At 34.1% G+C, this 19646-nt stretch overlaps 1 protein-coding gene across 3 annotated transcripts in view; it reads right to left on the bottom strand.

Moving 5' to 3' along the window:
• LOC128998039 (trafficking protein particle complex subunit 12) overlaps positions 1–15170 on the bottom strand; it is a 53825-nt gene extending 38655 nt beyond the window's left edge. Inside the window, exons 1-2 of one of the 3 annotated variants that reach the window (XM_054423982.1) lie at positions 15070–15170; positions 6906–7108 (exon numbers count right to left, since the gene is read on the bottom strand). In XM_054423982.1, coding sequence (XP_054279957.1) covers positions 6906–7082 — 177 coding nt within the window. In that variant the 5' untranslated portion in view covers positions 7083–7108; positions 15070–15170. Of the gene's footprint in view, positions 1–6905; positions 7109–14419 lie in introns of all 3 variants that reach the window. The other 2 variants (XM_054423980.1, XM_054423981.1) reach the window with 2 other exon arrangements.
• Positions 15171–19646: the final 4476 nt, after the last annotated feature.

Genomic DNA, 19646 nt, shown 5'->3' with positions numbered 1-19646 from the left:
GCTGATTCCTCAAAATATTTCACATAAATAAGAGGTTATATTGCAAAACATACTTGGGTAAAAAATAGCGTTCGTACCACGAGCCAAAATGGGTTTGCAGCTCTCGATCGTTTCACGTTCTCGAATTCGTCTCGAACTTAAAACCCGATCTAGAGTCGGCAAAACCTCGCTTTCGGCCCTAGGTACGAAATATACTATTTTACGGTGGATTTAGAGACCCAAAGATTCTCACCCCGTTGCGAAGCACGGGCAGAAACACTATAGTTAATTATAAGATTATAAAGTCTTTACTGTTTTGTCTGTACATTGCGTAGATTCATGAAGTGTTTGGTTATGTCTACGTTTTATATAATAAGAAAGCCGAAACGAGTCTTATGTCAATATCTGTACGTTTGTTTGATTGTTACTGTCATTGTGCCTGTAACGCCAAAATTCCAATTCACGTGTCCTACCTTGGGAAAACTAGAGTACCGTTCATGATCCAAATAGTTTTGTAATTGTTTAAACAAATTTGCCAAGTTTGATCAAAATCTGTACACCGCAAACTTAAATACTACAGGATAATAACTATATGTAAGATAACTATGTACTATGTAGTCATAAAAAAGCAAACTACAACATTTTACAATATTCTTTATAAGAATAACATGGGAATTTTAAATTTACAATTTTTTAATTTGTCCTGTTACCAATAACCGTACAAAAACACTTTGATATACTAAATTATTTGTTTTCCAAGCTATTTAAAAAGGTCTGGATATAAATTGGGAAATTTTGTATTTTTAAGGTAACGTTGATCTTATCGGTACTTATAATCTCCATTTCATATATTAGTAACAATATGTATAGTATCAAATTCAGTAATAACATTGACTACTGTATTTAAACCTTAACACAAGTGTTTATATAGTCAATGAGGCTACTGGTGCTACCGCTGATGGCTTATGCATGAGCACGTTAGTAGCTAGCAGACAATTTGCCAACTAGGAACATGAAATCAGCTGTTCCCCGTCCTCACTGACGCGGTTGCTCGCCTAGCATGTCAACAGCTGACTGCTGTAAAAATTGGATGAGGCGACAGTAACTTTTTCTAGTACGCTTCTTTTCCATGACATCTGCCAATTCAATTTTGTCCTAAAAAATGTATACACATCTCTAAGATTTGTTGCCAACTAACCAGCAATTCAAATAAAAAAAACTATTGTTAATCATCCCTGCAAAACTGCTAATAATTCATGTTCAAATTTTCATCAGAATTCCGTTAGTTTAAATCAACGATCACATAAGACCAATAGATGGAGCACGTCTATATAGCTAACATACAAGCAGTTGAAGCCAGGTCCGCCATCTTAGTGCAGGTTAGAAGTGGTAGATGCCAATGAAAACGGCACCAAAACTCAATGTCCAGCTTCAAAATAACTTGACATTTAGCCTATTTATACTAAAGGTAAATCGTTGAAACTTCGTATGAAAGATGTCAATTAGTCTAGAACACTATTGGTTCTAATTAAAAGCTCAAAAGTTTATATTTTCTATTTTAAATCTTGAAACAAAGTCGGAACATTTAAATGAGTTTTAAAATATTACATAACAAAGTTCGTCGGCTGCTACTGTTTTTATTTCTTCGTCAGGTAAGTAAAAAAACAGTGGATTTTGTGGCTAAAGAGCTAAATTTCTTGGATCATATTTTTTTTATTTTTTATAAAGGAGAGTTGTATAAAGAGTTTCAGAAACCATCTTGTGACTTTGAAAATGTTTACATTGTAAACCAAACGCCAAACCTTTATCACACTTTAATACGATATAGATACATATATTATAAATTAATTTGTAGCTTTTCAGAATTTTTCTTTCGCCCAAAAAGTTTTTGTTGTTAATTATGTAAACTAACTTCTTCTAAGATACGGTAAACGCTAGAAAACAAATTAAAAGCGTATTTTAAAGGCCATTGTTCAACCGTCATGAATTGTTACATACCAACCTTTAGGGCCCATTGGTGACATTGGGGGGTGGAAGTCTAAATTTAGTTCATTACAATTACGTCAATGACCTTGAGCTCTGCTAGTAAGATGCTGTGGTATGGTGGCGTGTCGGGGAGAAGGGTAAAATTATTGTTCATGCTTACTCATTCGCTCTTACCCACAAACAAATTTATTTCAAGCCTAAAATGAAGAATGTAGATCTAACTTCTATATTCGTTTGGAAAACGTCAGTATGAGGCAAGTCTAGACTGTTCCTATGTCTGCGCGGTCCATCACAAGTTACTTTCTTTACTTCTTTTTTTTTGTAAGCCTATGTGTCGATTATGTATCTTGTGCAATGTAAAATCAAGATAACGTTGTTCAAACTAAGATATAAGTTTGGACTTCCTTGTGTGACCAAAATGGTCGCCTACAGAGCAACAGAAGAATCTACCATTTCTTATAAAATTAGTTTTATCGACATTTGCAGACAGTTTTATATAATTATTTTTAAGGAAACCCAAAATCTATTGACAATCATAAATTAATATGATTTGAACTTTTTGCCTTATACAAATGAAATACCATGTGCATATTGGTCCTCTGGTCCTGTTAATACAATTTTTTGAAGGGTTTCTTTTATAATTTAAAACTATATCATTGAACAAGCATTTTCAAGGACTCTCTGCAGTTTTGCGTGCTCTTGCAACTACTAATTCAAGAATCAGTTTGATGACCGATTAAAAATAATGTGTTGATACGTTATAAAAGTTCAACTGTTAAATATCATAGTTTTTGAGGGAGGGACTGGAAATTTAGACTATATTAAAGATTTGCATTCATAGTAGAACATTATAGACTTTAAGTAAACCAACAGAAAAAAGATTGTTTAAAATTTTCAAGTTCATTTTAGAACAAACTGTTTGCTCCGCCTCCCAGTTAACTGAGAATTTCAAGAAGTAGAAACATTTTAAATAAATAATAAGTGAAGTTAAATATATCCCATAGGGTTTTTGAAAAACATTACACAAACTTCACGGTCACGGATGCCAATATACTTCTAACCATACTAGGAATTTCCTAAAATTGATATTGTACGTTGAAATAGGTTTATCTATCTATCTATTCTATTCTATATTCTATTCTATATTCTATTCTATATTCTATACTATTATAAAGAAGAGAGGGTGTCTGTGTGTGTAATTGTATGAGCTAATCTCAAAAACTACTGATCCGACTATGCTCAAATTGCACACAAATGAAGCTACAGCTCCGAGGATACATATAGAACTATTACCGCTTCGATATTCACCTAGGGCTTTGCCCCGTGGGCTTTCAAAATCTGAGATGATAGATTTAAAAGTAAATATTGATTGATGGTATCCATGGTAACAAAGAACAAACCTAGTAAGTTTAAAAATGTAAACAAGCAGAACTAACTGTCAAATTGATTTTGATTTCACAATTCAACACAGCTGGTTCAAACCTTATTAAATACTGCACGAATATTAGAACAGAGAGGGTAAGGATTATAAATTTAAAATAATGATGTCACTAGCCTGAATGTAAACGTTATTTAACATTACCTAAAGGAGCTGTCAAACCATATGTTAATGTAATTTCATTATTATAGAATTGTTTCAGTTACAGTACTTCATTTGTTTATGATCTAACTATACTGAGTCTGTTATAATATTTGTGAAATGTTGTAATAATATTTATTTATTTTTATAATAATTCATTGTAAAAGAAATCATTCGATGGATATAGGAAATAATCAACATTCTATATTGCCTTATCAACCTAGGCCCTTATCCTGAGTTATGAGGTATATTCTTTTGATTTATTTGTTTGTAAACAGTAATATAATCCCCCTGCCCCAGCAAACCTATAGACTGAGCGAATTCCCGTTTGCCTGATTATAATTTCACTAAAATATGTTAGAAAATTGCCCTATTAACATGTTTGGAACTATTGTGATAGGTTTTCGTTTACAGTGCAAACCATTAAACACATTCTTTTATTATAGGTATATGTGTGCTACACTATAGGATACCGTATAAATTAAAAGACCATATTTTCTTAAACCGTTTCCTCTCCCATCACTGCAATGATCATTTTCTACTTATATGCCAACCCCGTACGAAGGACGGGTATTCTACTAGTTATTAATAAAGTTGAGAATACTAAAGGTTCTACAAAACAAAACATTGAATAATAAAAATACATTTGTATGAAAGTAACAGATAGATTGACAAAATTGTAAAACGATTGTATAATATCTAACAATATCAAATTATTTACAGTATCACGGTTACAACTTTTAAACTACTCTTGTTATGACTCAATGTTAACCTCTTTAGGACCTTTCATTTTATGCTTTTGTTAGTGGGGACTGGTTAAAACACCACAGTAGGTTTTACAAATATGATTGTGAGATGATATTATAATCTGAACTAGATTATGCGTGTTGATAATAATATTTATTTTAATTTAAGTACTTTAATTGATACGGTTATATGTTTACCTCATATAACATTTGAACATGGATTGAAACATTAGATGTCTTTGGAATACTCTGAGAGTGAGAAGCAAAACATAACTTTCAGCAATGATGCATCGAAATCTACCTTTACTGAGTGATTCAGAAATGTAATTGTAAAATATTTTGTCAACATGACTAGAATGTTAAAAAAATAGATGTATCAGCACGAAATAGTTTGTAAGATTAAAAAAATGCAGTCTAGGACAACTTATATAGCGTTCTAACCTCAAACATTGTTATTGTTTCAATGTAAAAATTCAACTGATACAAAATAACTACGTTACCAATTTATGTTTGTAAACAAAAATCAATTTTTTAATTGTGGTGTAATAGCTATTTACATTGCAAGTGTTGTAAGAGCGTTTTTACTTCACGCAGGTGAATGTTGTGCAACGAGCGGAAGCGAGTTGCATAATTCACCTAAGTGATGTAAATACGCTCTTGCGTAACGTGTAACGTACAAGATTTTACCTGACCCGACAATATACATGGGTTTACGTACAATATTTTTCATTATCCAATTCACTCATCTTCTATCAGTAACGTTATTTTACTAACAAAAGCTATTTTACTAACAAATTTCAAAATGCTTTCTCAAATTTATTTATGGGTTTTGTACAAAATCTTATTTTAATTTGGCTTTTACAGTAAGTAAACAACGTTGTATCATTCTATGGTTGTATGGTCTACATGCATTGGATTAACCATAAACATATATTGGCCAGCATATATTGGCATTTTTGATTGCTTATAACCTCTTTGGCTCTGTTGAACTCTTTTACCATTCTCTTTGCGAAGTTGATCCTATCCATTTCGGCTAATATGAGGTACTACCGTTACCGTTCCTAATATTAGGATATCTTTGTGTGCAAGCTGTTCCCAAACAGCTATAACAGTTACTAGATTAGGAACGTAATGTGACGTCATTTGGAACAGACGTGCATGGTAGCGGCGCACGTCTGACGTGCGAATAGCCACTGCCATAAAACAACAACAGTAACAATAACAACATACAACATAGAAACAGCTGGTTTATAGTAATACGGCAACACCAACATCAAGTGTCACTACTCACTTTACCCGTTCTGTAATTCATAGCAAATACATTTACCAACTTGGCACTGATTATTGAAACATATAAACAGTTACAAACATTACCTAGAGAAACTAATAAATAGCTTCACATGTACCATCGATTTTTAAAGTTAGTCAATTATAAAAAAATGCAGTTAACAATTTCTCTTAAAGTATTTGTTTTATTTAAGCTGGTGTTTAATAAACACAAAATTTAACGTAGAAACAGTCAATGTCAATTGCAAAATGAGTTGATTGGAAATACTAAAGAGTAAACATTTTGCTTACACCAGTGCCCCTTTACGTAACCATACAAGAAACATACATCAAAAAAAGTTTTCAAGTTTTTTTTGTCAACCTACTTGCCATATCCGAAGTCAATGATATAATATGGTTGCTACTCCTCAGAGAGTTGGTAGTAACTTACAATCAAAGCAAATTGTGTGGCCAATGGTTTTCTTAAAATTATGTATACTTATCTCATTGTTTTTATAAACATTTATTGCCCTAATCCAACCACATGTGAAGCAATTCAAAATCCGAACAACAATTTGTCAAAATCAAATTACTGAAAAAGTGTTAACATTTTAATTTCCATAGCCTACTCTTTTTTACAAAAGTCTATCAAGAACAAAATTCTCATTAACTGGAGGAGAGAGTCTAGAGGTTTACACAGCAACGGTTTTACAATCTTACGTTAAAATCATCCTGTTACCGGACAAATAAAGTATTAATAATTATGGCATTGCACATAGTACAAATAAGTAAACCATATATATGCTATATTTACCCAAATGCTGAATTAGTGTCACACACGTTGAATATTTGCAGCTGTTCACTTGAACAAATTGTGTTATGCCAAAAGCTAATATAGAACAATAGTGTCGGCTAAAGTTATGGCTTCGACATTCCCTTACATTCAATACAGAAGAATCATGAAAATCTGTTAAATAGTAAATTCAACAGGTTTATCTTGTACCTAAATTATCCTATTATCAAACCCTTGAAAGAAGTATAATTGTTTTTATGTAATAGCTTGAAATGAATTTTAAGTTAAATAGGTTACCAGGAAGTTAATTTATTTTATCTCTTTAAAAATGTAACAGTATCTTAGTTTGTAATTTTACCTTTTGTAATGTTTTGTAATATTGCTTTCAAGGAAAAAAAATACATTAATTTCTTATTCTTATTCTTCTATTGGATGAATCTGAATGTAAACATTTTTGTACACTGATCCACACAGTACATTGGCTGTTCCCGCTCCCGGTCACTACGCAACAGCAGAAAATGTGTTAAATGAAAGCCTTCCAGTAAATCAAACTTACCATTTCTTCTTCAGGTGAAACGCCTGGCATCGTGAGCAACTCTCGTTCAGGAAAGTAAGTTCCAGGTGTGGTAGTGGCTGCTGTGATCAGCGCTCTCCTCGTGCGCTCAGACGGTATCCACGCATCACGTCTTCTTTCACACTCCCCGGCAGTACTTTTTGTTGTTTGTATCTTCATTCCACCCAAGTCAACATCATCATCATCTAAAGAATTCATTTTGTTATAGCCTAATATTTTGTATAAATAGATGGGGTTAAGGTACTACTGTCACATTACACGTTGAGTTGCCAAAATGACTCCTCAGCTCAGCTCAAACCAATACAATAGCTACATAACAATACTGCTGTAATATGTGTACTGTAATATGTAATATTGAATATTTTTATTCCTAGTGAAATAGTCAAAGCTTTTTCAAACAATTTATTTGTGTGTATTAAAAAAAAGTCTAACTACCAAAATCTACACCTACACCGACCTCACAGGGAAACCAACCCCCACCCTCATTTATATGATTTATATGTCGGTCCCTCAACCCAGACTTGGGTGAAAGAGTTGAATGCTGCTGAGGCAATAATTGCCCAATGTCAGGCCTGAAATCTCAAACCAGCTAACACACTTGCAGAAAATAGGGTAATTTTGCGCCAATTTGTAATTGACCAAAATAGCAATAATGATGCCAATGCTGCGCATGAGAGCAAACAGCGGCTTGCGCAAACTGATGAAAGCGTTGCCGGCGAGCAAGCGATACCTCCTTCTTCTGTTCAGTTTCCTTCTTGCGTACGCTCATTCTTCCCTTATTGGGACGAAACGAAGACAGTGAAAAAGGCTGCACTGGTAAAGGCGACCAGAATACACAGTAGTAACCTAGTTGTTGCCGCACATAAAAATTATACTGGATCTAGCAGGCATGGATGCTCAAACAGTGTCTTGCAGAGCAGATCATTTTGAGAATGCCAAAGGTCTTGGCACAGATGTGATGAATGTCTGGCCCAAACTCATATGATGAGCCAATAAGAATCTAAGAAATAGTCTATATCCAGAGAATTTTATTTAACGCTAAAAAATTTCAACTTATTCTTGGTGGGATTCAACATCATCTTTGGTCAAGTCTTGGCTGAGACATCATTTAAGAGCCTTAAGCAAGGACTCAAAATCATGGAGGGAAGCAACTTTCCACAAACAGTTTTATATCGTCAGCGAAACAAAGAAAAGGGATCTTGATAACTTTCTTGATGTCTTCAAAGAATATGTAGTACTGAAAATATCTGAAATTTTGTTGGATGTTTTCATGATAAATATGCAACAAATCCATATTCACACCAACAAATCCATATTCACACCACAAAACCACATGAAAACCAGCTCACATGAATTAATAAAGACAGTAAAACTCAACCTGTTGAGGGAGTGTTTATTGTACTAAACCAAAGTACAATAATAGTTATCACGATCCCTTGTCAACTCCTCCTCATCCTTAGTCACATAAGGACTCAAAACTATGGTACATTCATAATATTGGCATTTTATCTCTAACCCTTCATGAAACGATAAATTAAGTCAATTAATTAGTATTTGTTTGTTTTTCTTTTAGCTAAGGTATTTTTAAAAGTTGCTGTTAGTATGTGGAATTAGGAGGTTTTCAGAGTAAACAAATCCAAAAACACTCATATTTGCACCACAGCCCTCTATGAAAGCCTGTTACTATTAGTGGCCAGGATGCATCCACTTTTCATGCTGGATAAGTGTTTACCGACTCCCTTTCATTCAATCATATCAAAAGTGGAATTTCATCAATAGTACAGGGTAAAAATTTCATCAGATACAATTTTTACCTATAGCCTACCTCCATGACCCTTTATGCTAGGCCTACTTAGTTTGTTTTCAAGCAATTTTTACCACATGCACTAAATGCATGGAATTTTGAGGTTTTCAGAGTATAAAATGGAAAAAAATATATTTTACGCCATACAACCCTCTTTGAAAGTCTGTTTTCATAGTCTGACCAGAATGACTTGTTACACTCATCATGGATATGTGTTTACTCTCTTTCATCCAATCATATCAGAAGTGGTCTCTTTAAATGTCATGGGATACTATTTTTTACCGATACCTCCGTAATCCTTTATCGAGGAATAAAATATGTGATATACTACTTTGTTTGTATTTTAATCTATTTACAAACAGATCCACTAAAGGCAAATCAATTTCAGGTTTTCAGTGCATAAAATGACAAAAACTTATATCTACCCAATACAACCCCATGTAAAAGCCCATTATCATAGTCTGATTAAGATGATTTGAGAAACTCATCGTTAGAGCTCATCATAATAGTTTATGGTGTATAATGTGTTTACTCTCTTACAACCAATTATATCAAAAGTGGAGAATCATTAACAGTGGTTACTTTAAATTTACTTCGGTCCCTAAGGTCTCAGCAAGGCCGTAGCCAGAAGTTAGAAAGAATGGAGGTCTGGGGGTCCTACCCCAGGAAAACTTCATATTTTTAAGAGCCGTTTGGTGACTTTTTAAAGAAGTTTTTAACGCCTAAAGTCCAAATCTCCAAAAACTCCCATTTCACCTGTTGTTTGTCATGAACAGGTAGACATTTTTAAAACTAAACTATGACCATTGTATTTTATAAATTTTAAAACATACTGTAGGCTACAGCAATAATTTTTACTAGGTACTAAATTTCTGGATTTTGGGGAGGGTTTGACCCCCTAACCCCCCTGGCTACAGCCTTGGGTCCCAGGTCTTCGAATCCCGTCAAATTACCAATGGATTTTTATTTTATCCATGTGATAATGCCGCAACCCCTAGGTATAGCCTAATTTTGTGAAAATCAATCCCATGCCTAGGAAAATAAGTTCTAGCCTGGAAATGTGTAACACATCATTTCAGGCTTATAATAAATTCATAGTATTTCTATGGATTCTAGGGTTTCCCAACGCAGACTGATGAAATGGACCCAATAGTATCACGGGGCGCGACCACAGGAAACTTGATGTCAGGTGCTGGACACAAGTGAAAAAATCCTCAGACTCTTTTGCATTATGTGTCCTCTCTTTATTATGTATTATAAATGGTGAAACTTAACTTAAAGAGGTGTCTCCCGTATTACTCCAAATCTTATCAATAGTGGAGGATTAACCTTAAACAAATTATGGGATAAGAGGCCCATATTGGTAATTTAATCTGTCTTTCATACACTAAATATTTGTCTGTTTTTTACGCTCTTTAAAAATTTTTAATTAATAAAAATGAATTTGGACGTTTTTAAAATAAAATACCCACACGCATATATGTATTTGTTGTTTTAGAAAATCAGTAGATATATTGTTAAAGCCAGGTGCAGACCCTCTCCTAAGTGAGTTAACGTAATGTGTGACATCATGTTCAGTGACTGTGTGTAGCGTGAACTGTGAGTAATGTCTGTAGTCAGCGTCGTTCAGTATTGGGGTTCCTCCAGTCAATATTACTGGCCAGATTTTGACCAACAACAGAGAAAAAAGTATTGAAATCACTAGCAATTCGCTTTAATGTTTCATCGTTTATAATATGCGATTAAGGAAAAAACTTCTGTACAGGAAACGCATCTCGAGATTTGACTCTCCCAGACAGCTCATTGATAACACCCCAAAGCACTTTAGGATTTTATTTCCCCTGATTAATTTTGCTTCTATAATATTCTCTCTTTGCAGTTTTTAACAATCAACCTAAATTGCTTCTAACATTGATAAAATGAATCCTTAGGTTTTCATTAAATGGTTGTTTTTTTTTTTAGTTTTACTAAGTTTGTCCCTTTCACGGATTTGTTGAACGAGATCCAGCATTATCCAAGGTTTTATCTTTTTAAATCTTGAATTATTATTTGATAATTTTCTTGAGCTTTCATTAGACACTGAAATAATTTTGTTAAAACGCTCAGAACAAACATTGGTATCGAAACAGTTCAGAACGGTTCCCCAATCTGCGTGAGTAAGATTGTCGGCAAGTAGTGTGCTGTCAATGTAAGTGTGGTGTGTCTTGTCGTACTGGTTGTTGGATACATTGTCCGTGGTTACAGTCAAATTCAGTGCAGTTCCATAGTGATCGGTGATACCTGTCTCAAAAATAGCTGTATTTATATTTTTTAATCTGCAATACGGACAAATATATGATCCAGACAAGACGTAGAGTTATAGGAGACACGTGTGGGTTTATCAATACTGAACTAAGCCATTGCCTAGATCAAACAATTTAAAAATCTGTCAGAAATGTGATTACCTTTGAGCAAGTCAATATTTATATCACCCACAAAAATCATCTTTACATTCAAAGGCAAATCATTAAAGAATTCTTCGAATTCAGATAAAAATAAGTCAACGTTGCCGTCATGAGTTCTGTAGGCCTACAGTGTAGTGAGAATGTATTGCTCACTGTGTAGAGCGTAAACCAAAATCGTCTGCAATAATAATTTGTACAAAAGTGAAAGCCAGACGATTATTACATTATTATTAACATAAACTAGTACACTGTCATTCTGATTGCGATTTGTTAATACCCCATTAACAATACACCGATCAACAGAAATACCCATAGACGCACACCATACATCCCTCCATTCAACACATACCCACAGCCACATTTAAACCCCAATGGGAGAGGACAATAGGTTGTTACCCCTCCCCCTATAACTATAAACCAGCCGCTAAGGCCAATCATTTTTATCAATAGACGCCCTCTAGCTTACAAGCCCCAACAATTAGCACCATTACCGAAACCAGATCTGTCACAGCACCACTAAATGATTTTGCAATTTTAAATGTTAAGATAGCCAATCATTCAATACCAGCATTGGTAGATACAGGAGCCTCATGCTGAATCATATCCAACCAATTATTTAAAAGAATCAAATTAACTAAGGGCGTTCTTGATGGGCAAACACACGTTGTCAACGCTACTGTGATAACAGCTTCCTCCACTCCGTTAAAATTAACACATTATGTACACCTACACTTTATAAAGTCAGTTACCTTGCATGGAACAGAAAATTTTATATTGCCAATCATCTCCCCGTAGACATCATTTTGGCCTAGATTTTTTTTAATTCAACAAAAGCAGTGATAAACATAGCCCAAAACGCAATAACATTTTCCTACACTATTCCATTATTTCTATCACTAGGTCCCCCACAACAAACTAGTGACTAAGAGGATCCACCAGGCCCTAAATTTGGTACCAACTTAAATACGGAACAAAAACACAAGTTAGAAAAGTTGTTGTCCAAGTTCCCAAATACAGTTACAAAAACATCACAGGTAGGTACAACAAATCTAGTTCAATATCGTATCACCATTAAACCAGACCACGTCGTGTACGCTGCATACCTTACCAATTTTCACCCCCCAAAACAGAAATTTTGCGACAACACATACAGGAACTTCTCAAAGATGGTGTCATATGCCAGTCGACATCTGAATTTGAACCGCGCTGTGGCGGTTATGTTAGGCACGCTGTATAAAGGTGGCTTCCGGATAATACCAATTACCTATTATTCTTTCGGCAGTAAAAAACTACACTAAGTATACCTTATATATAAATTTTGTTTTTAGGTAGGCCTAGGCCTACATATCTTATTTTCTTTTACAAAAAATATTACTTACATATTAGGCTACTAAAAGCCAAAAGGCTCATGTGTTAAAGTACCTGCCCAGATAGGGGGGAATGACGACGGAACAGCGGCTCAGTGTCGTGACTAGGTTACGTTCATCTTGTCTATTGTCCTCATCACGAACGATATCAGAAAAGTGATTGGACCGCAAAATTTGTGCATTTTGAGTCTCGATATTGTACGAATAATAAATAAAGATCAGGTAGAAAATGGTATACTCGTCAATGTAGTGAAGTGTGAGAAATGTGGGTAGAAATATTTGCTCAGTTGTGAAATGTTATTTTTCCTGTGCAAAACGTTTGAGCATTCAGAATCAGAATCGTTTTATTGTCCTTGAGCATTACATACATGCAATAGACAGTGTCATTTTTAACATACAAAATACATGACATAGACTACAATTAATATTAGATACCGATAGGTTCATTCATCTGAAGAAACAAAAGCCAACTGGCCTTAGAGGTATTTATTGAATACTGTACCTTCATGTAAATTTTTAATTTTGATATCTTAATTTTTAGTTTTTTAAGGACTACCTCCTGAATCCTAATACGTTATACCATAATTTTAACCCAAATAAATATTAGTTAGTAGCTGATCAATACATTTTTTGGAGTTATTTGTCAATCAACAATGGCATCACTTGCTGCTAACGAAAGTGAAGGTGAGGCGAAGCAAGTTGAAGAGATGATGAGAAGAAGATTAAAAGCATATCCTTGGCTAAAAATAGAAAATTATCAGTGACTATAGAAACACTAATTTAAGTGATCCATTAACAGTCAATTTAATATTTCCTTTAGAGGAAATTTCAACTCATTACGGGGATATAAGTTAAATGGGCTGGCTGACTAGTTACAAATACTGGTAGCCTTGTTAGCCTAAGTTATTTAGGAATGTATAAGGATGGTAGATCGTTCTTTATGAAAATTTCAAATCTTTTGAGAATTCGGGGCTGTAGGTTTATAAGGTGTTTTAAGTTAAAGGTTAGATTAAGTTAGGAAGGTAAAGTTTAAAAGTTATAGGCTAATGAACCGAGTTGTTAACTTAGTTTATAATGTCTCCAGACTATTTTTGTTTAATTACTTAAACACTGGGGAAACGGTCTAGAGAAAAGGTAAACTAAGAACTCGGATCATTATAACCTAACCTACCTTCAAAAAACATAATGCAGTCACAAATAATTCTCATAAAAAATTACCTACCATCCATTCATGCCTTTTCTGACATCTAAGGCAATTTGCTAACGGTTAGAAGTTTGGTTACGTTAGGTTTGATCAGATTTGTGGCAATTTTAGGTGAATGTAAGTTACTAGACGCTTTATAGGCTTTTTTCCCTTTAAATAATTTCCCACAGATCATGCTTTCCCCACCCAATAACCCCGATTCCCACCTGTCTCTATATGGTATGGGTTAGGATGGGTTAGATTTTTTTAAGTAGGCCTAACTTAACTTAAGTTATTAAGGTAGTGTCAAAATTACTTTAAAACCTCATGTGTCCGTAATGTAAATTCTGTTGTTTCAATTTGTTGTATTGTTAAGCATATTGTTCTTTGCCTTTGCTTGTAAAATTTGTTGCACAGTAATTATGTCCATTTTGAATTGTTCCTTTATAAATTAGCAATTTGCCATTGAAATAAATGAAATGTAAAATTTACCATAGTAGGCCTGAAAGAGACAAAAATTAAAATAAATCTAACTTAATAGGAAACCCGAAAGACACAGATTTGCTGATATATTTATACGCTTACCGTCGAACACTCAAAATACTTTTACCAATGAGTAACTTAGACTGACCGTAAAACTATAACTTTACGACAGTTTATCTGTCTGTACAATGTTTATCTAGATAAACATAGCCTACCTGAAGTCATGACGCCGCTGTCAGGCAACGAAAAGCCTACCCCTGTCTCATCTAGGGAAACATGTGAATAGATATCACGAGATACTACAGGAGAGCTCAGCATATCAAAGAAACTACTACCAGGTTGAGTTTTAGTTTCTTCAGTCTTACTTGGTTCAATTTGAAGTGACGAAAAAATTCTGCAAACTACTGGTTCCTCAGAAGTGTTAGGCCTACTCAGCTTCTCTGTTTTACTCTCATCTTCTTTATCATATAGAGATACACTAGGCATAATAGCATCATTATTACTAGCTCTAACACTTGCTTCCGACTGGTGTTTGGACATAAAATCAGTAGGCCTATTTGTATCAATATTTTCTAAATCTTCATTTAAGTCACAGTTTGATCCAGTGCCGGCAACATTTTTTATAAGTGTTGATGAGGATAAATCGTCAAAAAAGTTAGCAGTTTTGTTTGCAGACTGCTGAAAATATTTCTTAGTGGAATGTGTTTGTTCGTCCATTCTGTATTGGGGCACAGACAATATAATACGGGGCCTAGCCCTAGTTCAGATTGTAATCAAACTCACGTACGAATGAAACACATAAGCATGAATGCTACAACTTTATGTAGTCTAATCTTAACTAATTTTTAAAATACATCTAAAATACCTAGGCCTAGGATATAATGATCCAACCAACTTAAATTCTGTCTTTCTACACTGGCGGGCACTGAACTACAACTCCCGAACGACCCGAACTAGACTATTTTTATTTTAGTTAAGAAGGTCGATTCACACACATCAGTCCAGTCACAGTTCCGTTACAGTCCAGTTGCAGTCCAGTTACAGTCCAGTCACAGTTGCATCCGCAATTTCTCACTCAATTGTCCGTCAGTTGGTTTCAGTCAGTCTTCCGTCTCTAATATTTACAGTAATTTACAGTCAAAAAATTTAAATTTTAAACCTATATTCTATTAAATTATCATTGTCCATCTTGTTGATTGTTACAAACAGTACTCAAAATACAAACGCAACCATTTAAATAACAATAACACTATTTTCTAACCTCAAACAGTTCCGTCAGGCGTCCGAAGAATCAAAAAGTATCGTTGGAAAGAAATCTGAAATTGACTGACGGATGCCAGCAGAGCGACTGACGGAACTGCAACGGATGAGTGTAGATAGCGCAATAGCAAATCCATTAAAGAATATTTTTGTTAACTGTGACGTGCCTGAAGTGACTGGACTGTGACGTTCCGTAACTGATGTGTATGAATCGACCTTACAGTAACAGTACTGATACTTGGTGAATGGTATTTGGTGACTGTGAATTAGTGTGAATGAGGAGACTGGGCACTGGCTGAAAAACAAACAGAACAACTGAACAGTGAACACACAGCAGACGGCACATAAACATAACCTCTAGCTCTAGCTCTAATAATAATAGCAATACCCCCGCCACAGCAGACCTGCAGCCTAAGCGAATTTCCAGTTGTCTGATTACATTATATTTGACTAAAATATTTCCATAAATAAGACCATAGATAAAACATACTCCCTTGTGTTGGTTAGTCTATGATAAGACATATTTAATCCCAGTTAGCATTAGATTTAACGGGTGCTTAAGTTAGGTTTGCTATTAAGGGGAAGGTAAAAAGTATTTTTGACCAAACGTCAATAGTATAGTATGAAATAAATAAATTTGCAAAATTTTATCAACATAGGGTAAACTGTGGTAAACTACAACAGTTTTCATTTTCTCCATAAGAATAATGTGGGAATTTTTAATTTACACTTTTAGCGAATTTCCCTATAGGGAAGTAGCTATTACCGTAGGTCTCATGGTAAGACCTGGGCGCGGGACCGATTTACTTTTTCATTTTGATGTCCCCAGAGGCCAAAAACACTAATCGTTCAAATTCATATATATATATATATATATATATATATATATATATTATATATATATATTTATATATATATATTATATATATATATATTTATATATATATTTATATATGTGTCCGTTAGCGCGATAACTCGAGCAAAAATGACCCGATTTCGATGAAATTTGGTATAAACGTGTAAACCTACGTTTATTTGAACGAGTTCGCGAACCAGCATGATCGGACTATGGGAACGGGGGTTTATGGGGGGTTTTATGGGGTAAAAATGGGGTTTTCCCATTTTTGACCCTAAAAATAAAAAATTTTGCAATTTCTTTTTAGACCGTTTTGTAGAGCTTAAAAAAAGAAATAATTTAGTATATTGAAGCGCTGTTGTATGCCTAACGGTCACGGAGAAAATTAAAAAATAGTGTAATTTAAAATTCCCATGTTATTCTTATGGAGAAAATAAAAATTGTTGTAGTTTACTTGTTTATGGATATATATTGATAAAATTTGGCAAATTTATTTATTTCATCCTATACTATTGACGTATAGTCAAAAAACACTTCTTACCTTCCTCGTAGCAGCAAACCTAAGCACTCGTTAAATCTAATGTTATTTAAATAGGGAATAAAAATATGTCTTATTTATGGAAATATTTGAGCAAAAATGTAATAAGACGAGTTGAAATTCGCTTAGTCTGCAGGTTTGCTGCGGCGGGGGTACTGTATTTTTATTTTCTCTGTAACCATTAGGAATACAACAATGCTTCAATATAATAAATTATTATTTTTTAGGCTCTACAAAATGGTTGGGAAAGATCTTCCAAAACTTTATGTTGTTAGGGTAAAAAAATGGGAAAATGGGAAAAATTAATGTATATATAAAATTGAACGGATGGTGTTTTTGGCCTCTAGGGACCTCAAAAGGAAAGGTAAATCGGTCCCGGGTCCAGGTCTTACCATGAGACCTACTGTAATAGCTTATTCCATTCCCTATATAGGAAATTCGCTAAAAACAAACAAATAACAATAATACCCCCGCCCCAGCAAACCTGCCGACTAAGCGAATTTCCATTTGTCTGAATTGATTTTCAATTAAATATATTTTAATAACATTAGGTTTAACAAGTACCTAGGTTTGCTGCTACAAGGAAACTAATAAAGTGTGTTTTTTAGTAAAATATTGATAGCTTAGTACAAAATAAATAAATTTGCCAAGTTTGATCAAAATATATCCATAAACAAGCAAACTACAACATTTGACAATATTCTACATAAGAATAACATGGGAATTTTAAATTTACAATTTTTTAAAATTTTCTCCGTTACCAATAACCGAACAAAAAAACTTTTATATACTAAATTATTTGTTTTTTTAAGCTCTTTAAAAAGGTCTAAAGAGAAATTGGGAAATTTTGTGTCTTGAGGGTCAAAAGTGAGAAAAACCAATTTTTACCCCATAAAACCCCCCGTAAAGCCCCGTTCCCATGGTCCGATCATGCTGGTTCGCGAACTCATTCAAGTTTATCCCGCTTTACACCTTTAAACCAAATTTCATCAAAATCGGACAAAATTTACTCAAGTTATCGCGTTCACGGACGTATATATATATATATAAATCTATATATATATATATATATATACATATATAAAAATTTGAACGAATGGTGTTTTTGGCCTCTGGGGACATCAAAATGAAAAAGTAAATCGGTCCCAGGTCTAGGTCTTACCGTGCCACCTACGGTAATAGCTACTTCCCTATAGGGAAATTCGCTAAAAGTAGTACCATGATAAAAACATACTCCCTTAACTTACTCCCCAATGTGTTGGTTAGTCTATGGTAGTACTAAACTAAACTGACTGACTGGACTGAAGAACGACAAGTTTACAGACGAGACCTTCTCTGGAGGACCAACCCCCCACCACCGCGCCGTGCTGAACGGTCCCGAATCGTACCGATCAGGATGTATTCAACATGTATACATGTTGGATGTATTCAACTCATCCACCCTGGTCATTGGAGACCTCAATATCGATGGACTCAAGCCTTCGACCGAGAAGAGGCTGCTGACAGAAATCTTGACATCATACGACTGCAAGAGAATTGATTTACCTGCAACTCGCGTCTCGCTTTTTCTTCTACATCCATTGGGTGAGGTTCATAACACCAAGTTTTCATAACTCCAAGTACTTTTAAATACAACATTTCATAACACCAAGTAGAATTATTTCCAAGTAAATTAAAACCAAAATATCATAAGTCCAAGGTTTCACAACTCCAAGCGTTCATAACACCAAGTTTTCATAACAGCAAGTTAAAATAAAACCAAGTAATTTAAAATAAGAGATTTCATAACACCAAGTACATATTTGCAAGGATCACAAGTCCAAGGTTTCATATCTCCAAGCGTTCATAACACCAAGTTTTCATAACTCCAAGTAACAATGGGTACAGTCAGTGCAGGAAACGATAACACGCACACACACACACACACACCCATTACACTCACACAAGCTGGAAGAGAGGTTCCGATGTTCGCGAGACTACCTATTCGAAGTGGTGCGTTCCCTGTCGCTTTGCACGTTCATCTAAATTGTAATACAAATTGTGACAGGATGAAATTTACATATTTAAATTCTGCGTAAACTGATGTTTAATACTATATAAATAAAATTTAGTTTGGGCAGATGATTAATTTTTAATAATGCAAAATATAAAAAGGTTGCTCAATGTAAACATGAAAAAGTAAGTGAGCGAGGATTTTTTTCATTTTTTGGTCAGATGAAAACTTTCAGCGAGAAAAGTATAGATAATAAGATGTTCTTCAATTTTTGTTCCAAACATTTTTTCGTAAGACTTTTAGTTTGTCCAATAATCGACTCAGATTACCACCACGAGGTATGAATGAATTAGTTTACGCGCACAGTATTTTAGCAATTGCCGTCTTCCAACAACAATATTACAGACATATTTTTCTGTAAATTACACACGTTTTAAAATTGCTAAACTATAAAAAATAATTAGTATTGGTAATAACGTCTTCAGCGGTACGTACGAAGTTTCGACATTTGTATACATAATATTCGTGGTGCATAACGCAAATAAGTCGTAGTGCCTATTTTCCGTTTATTTTTCATACGTTTCCTATTTTTCGGAAAAGATTTACACATGATTAATTCAGGTTAAGGTTTCATCTCTTGTAGCATTCATTTGTAAATATAAAATTTGATTATAGTTACAATTACTTGTTCCCCCATAAATCTTTACTAGGTGAACCCGTGCGAATTCGCACGAATAATAAATTAGGAAATTCATCTATACGTTAAATAGAAGGTTTTTATAATTTAGGAATTCT

This window comes from Macrosteles quadrilineatus, unplaced genomic scaffold (genome assembly GCF_028750875.1).
Source record: "Macrosteles quadrilineatus isolate MER2022 unplaced genomic scaffold, UCM_ALF_1.0 Scaffold_7__1_contigs__length_78375512, whole genome shotgun sequence".
Taxonomy (NCBI): Eukaryota; Metazoa; Arthropoda; class Insecta; order Hemiptera; family Cicadellidae; genus Macrosteles; species Macrosteles quadrilineatus.
The sequence above is the reverse complement of the archived record's forward strand: the minus strand, read 5'-3'. Positions and strand labels throughout refer to the sequence as shown.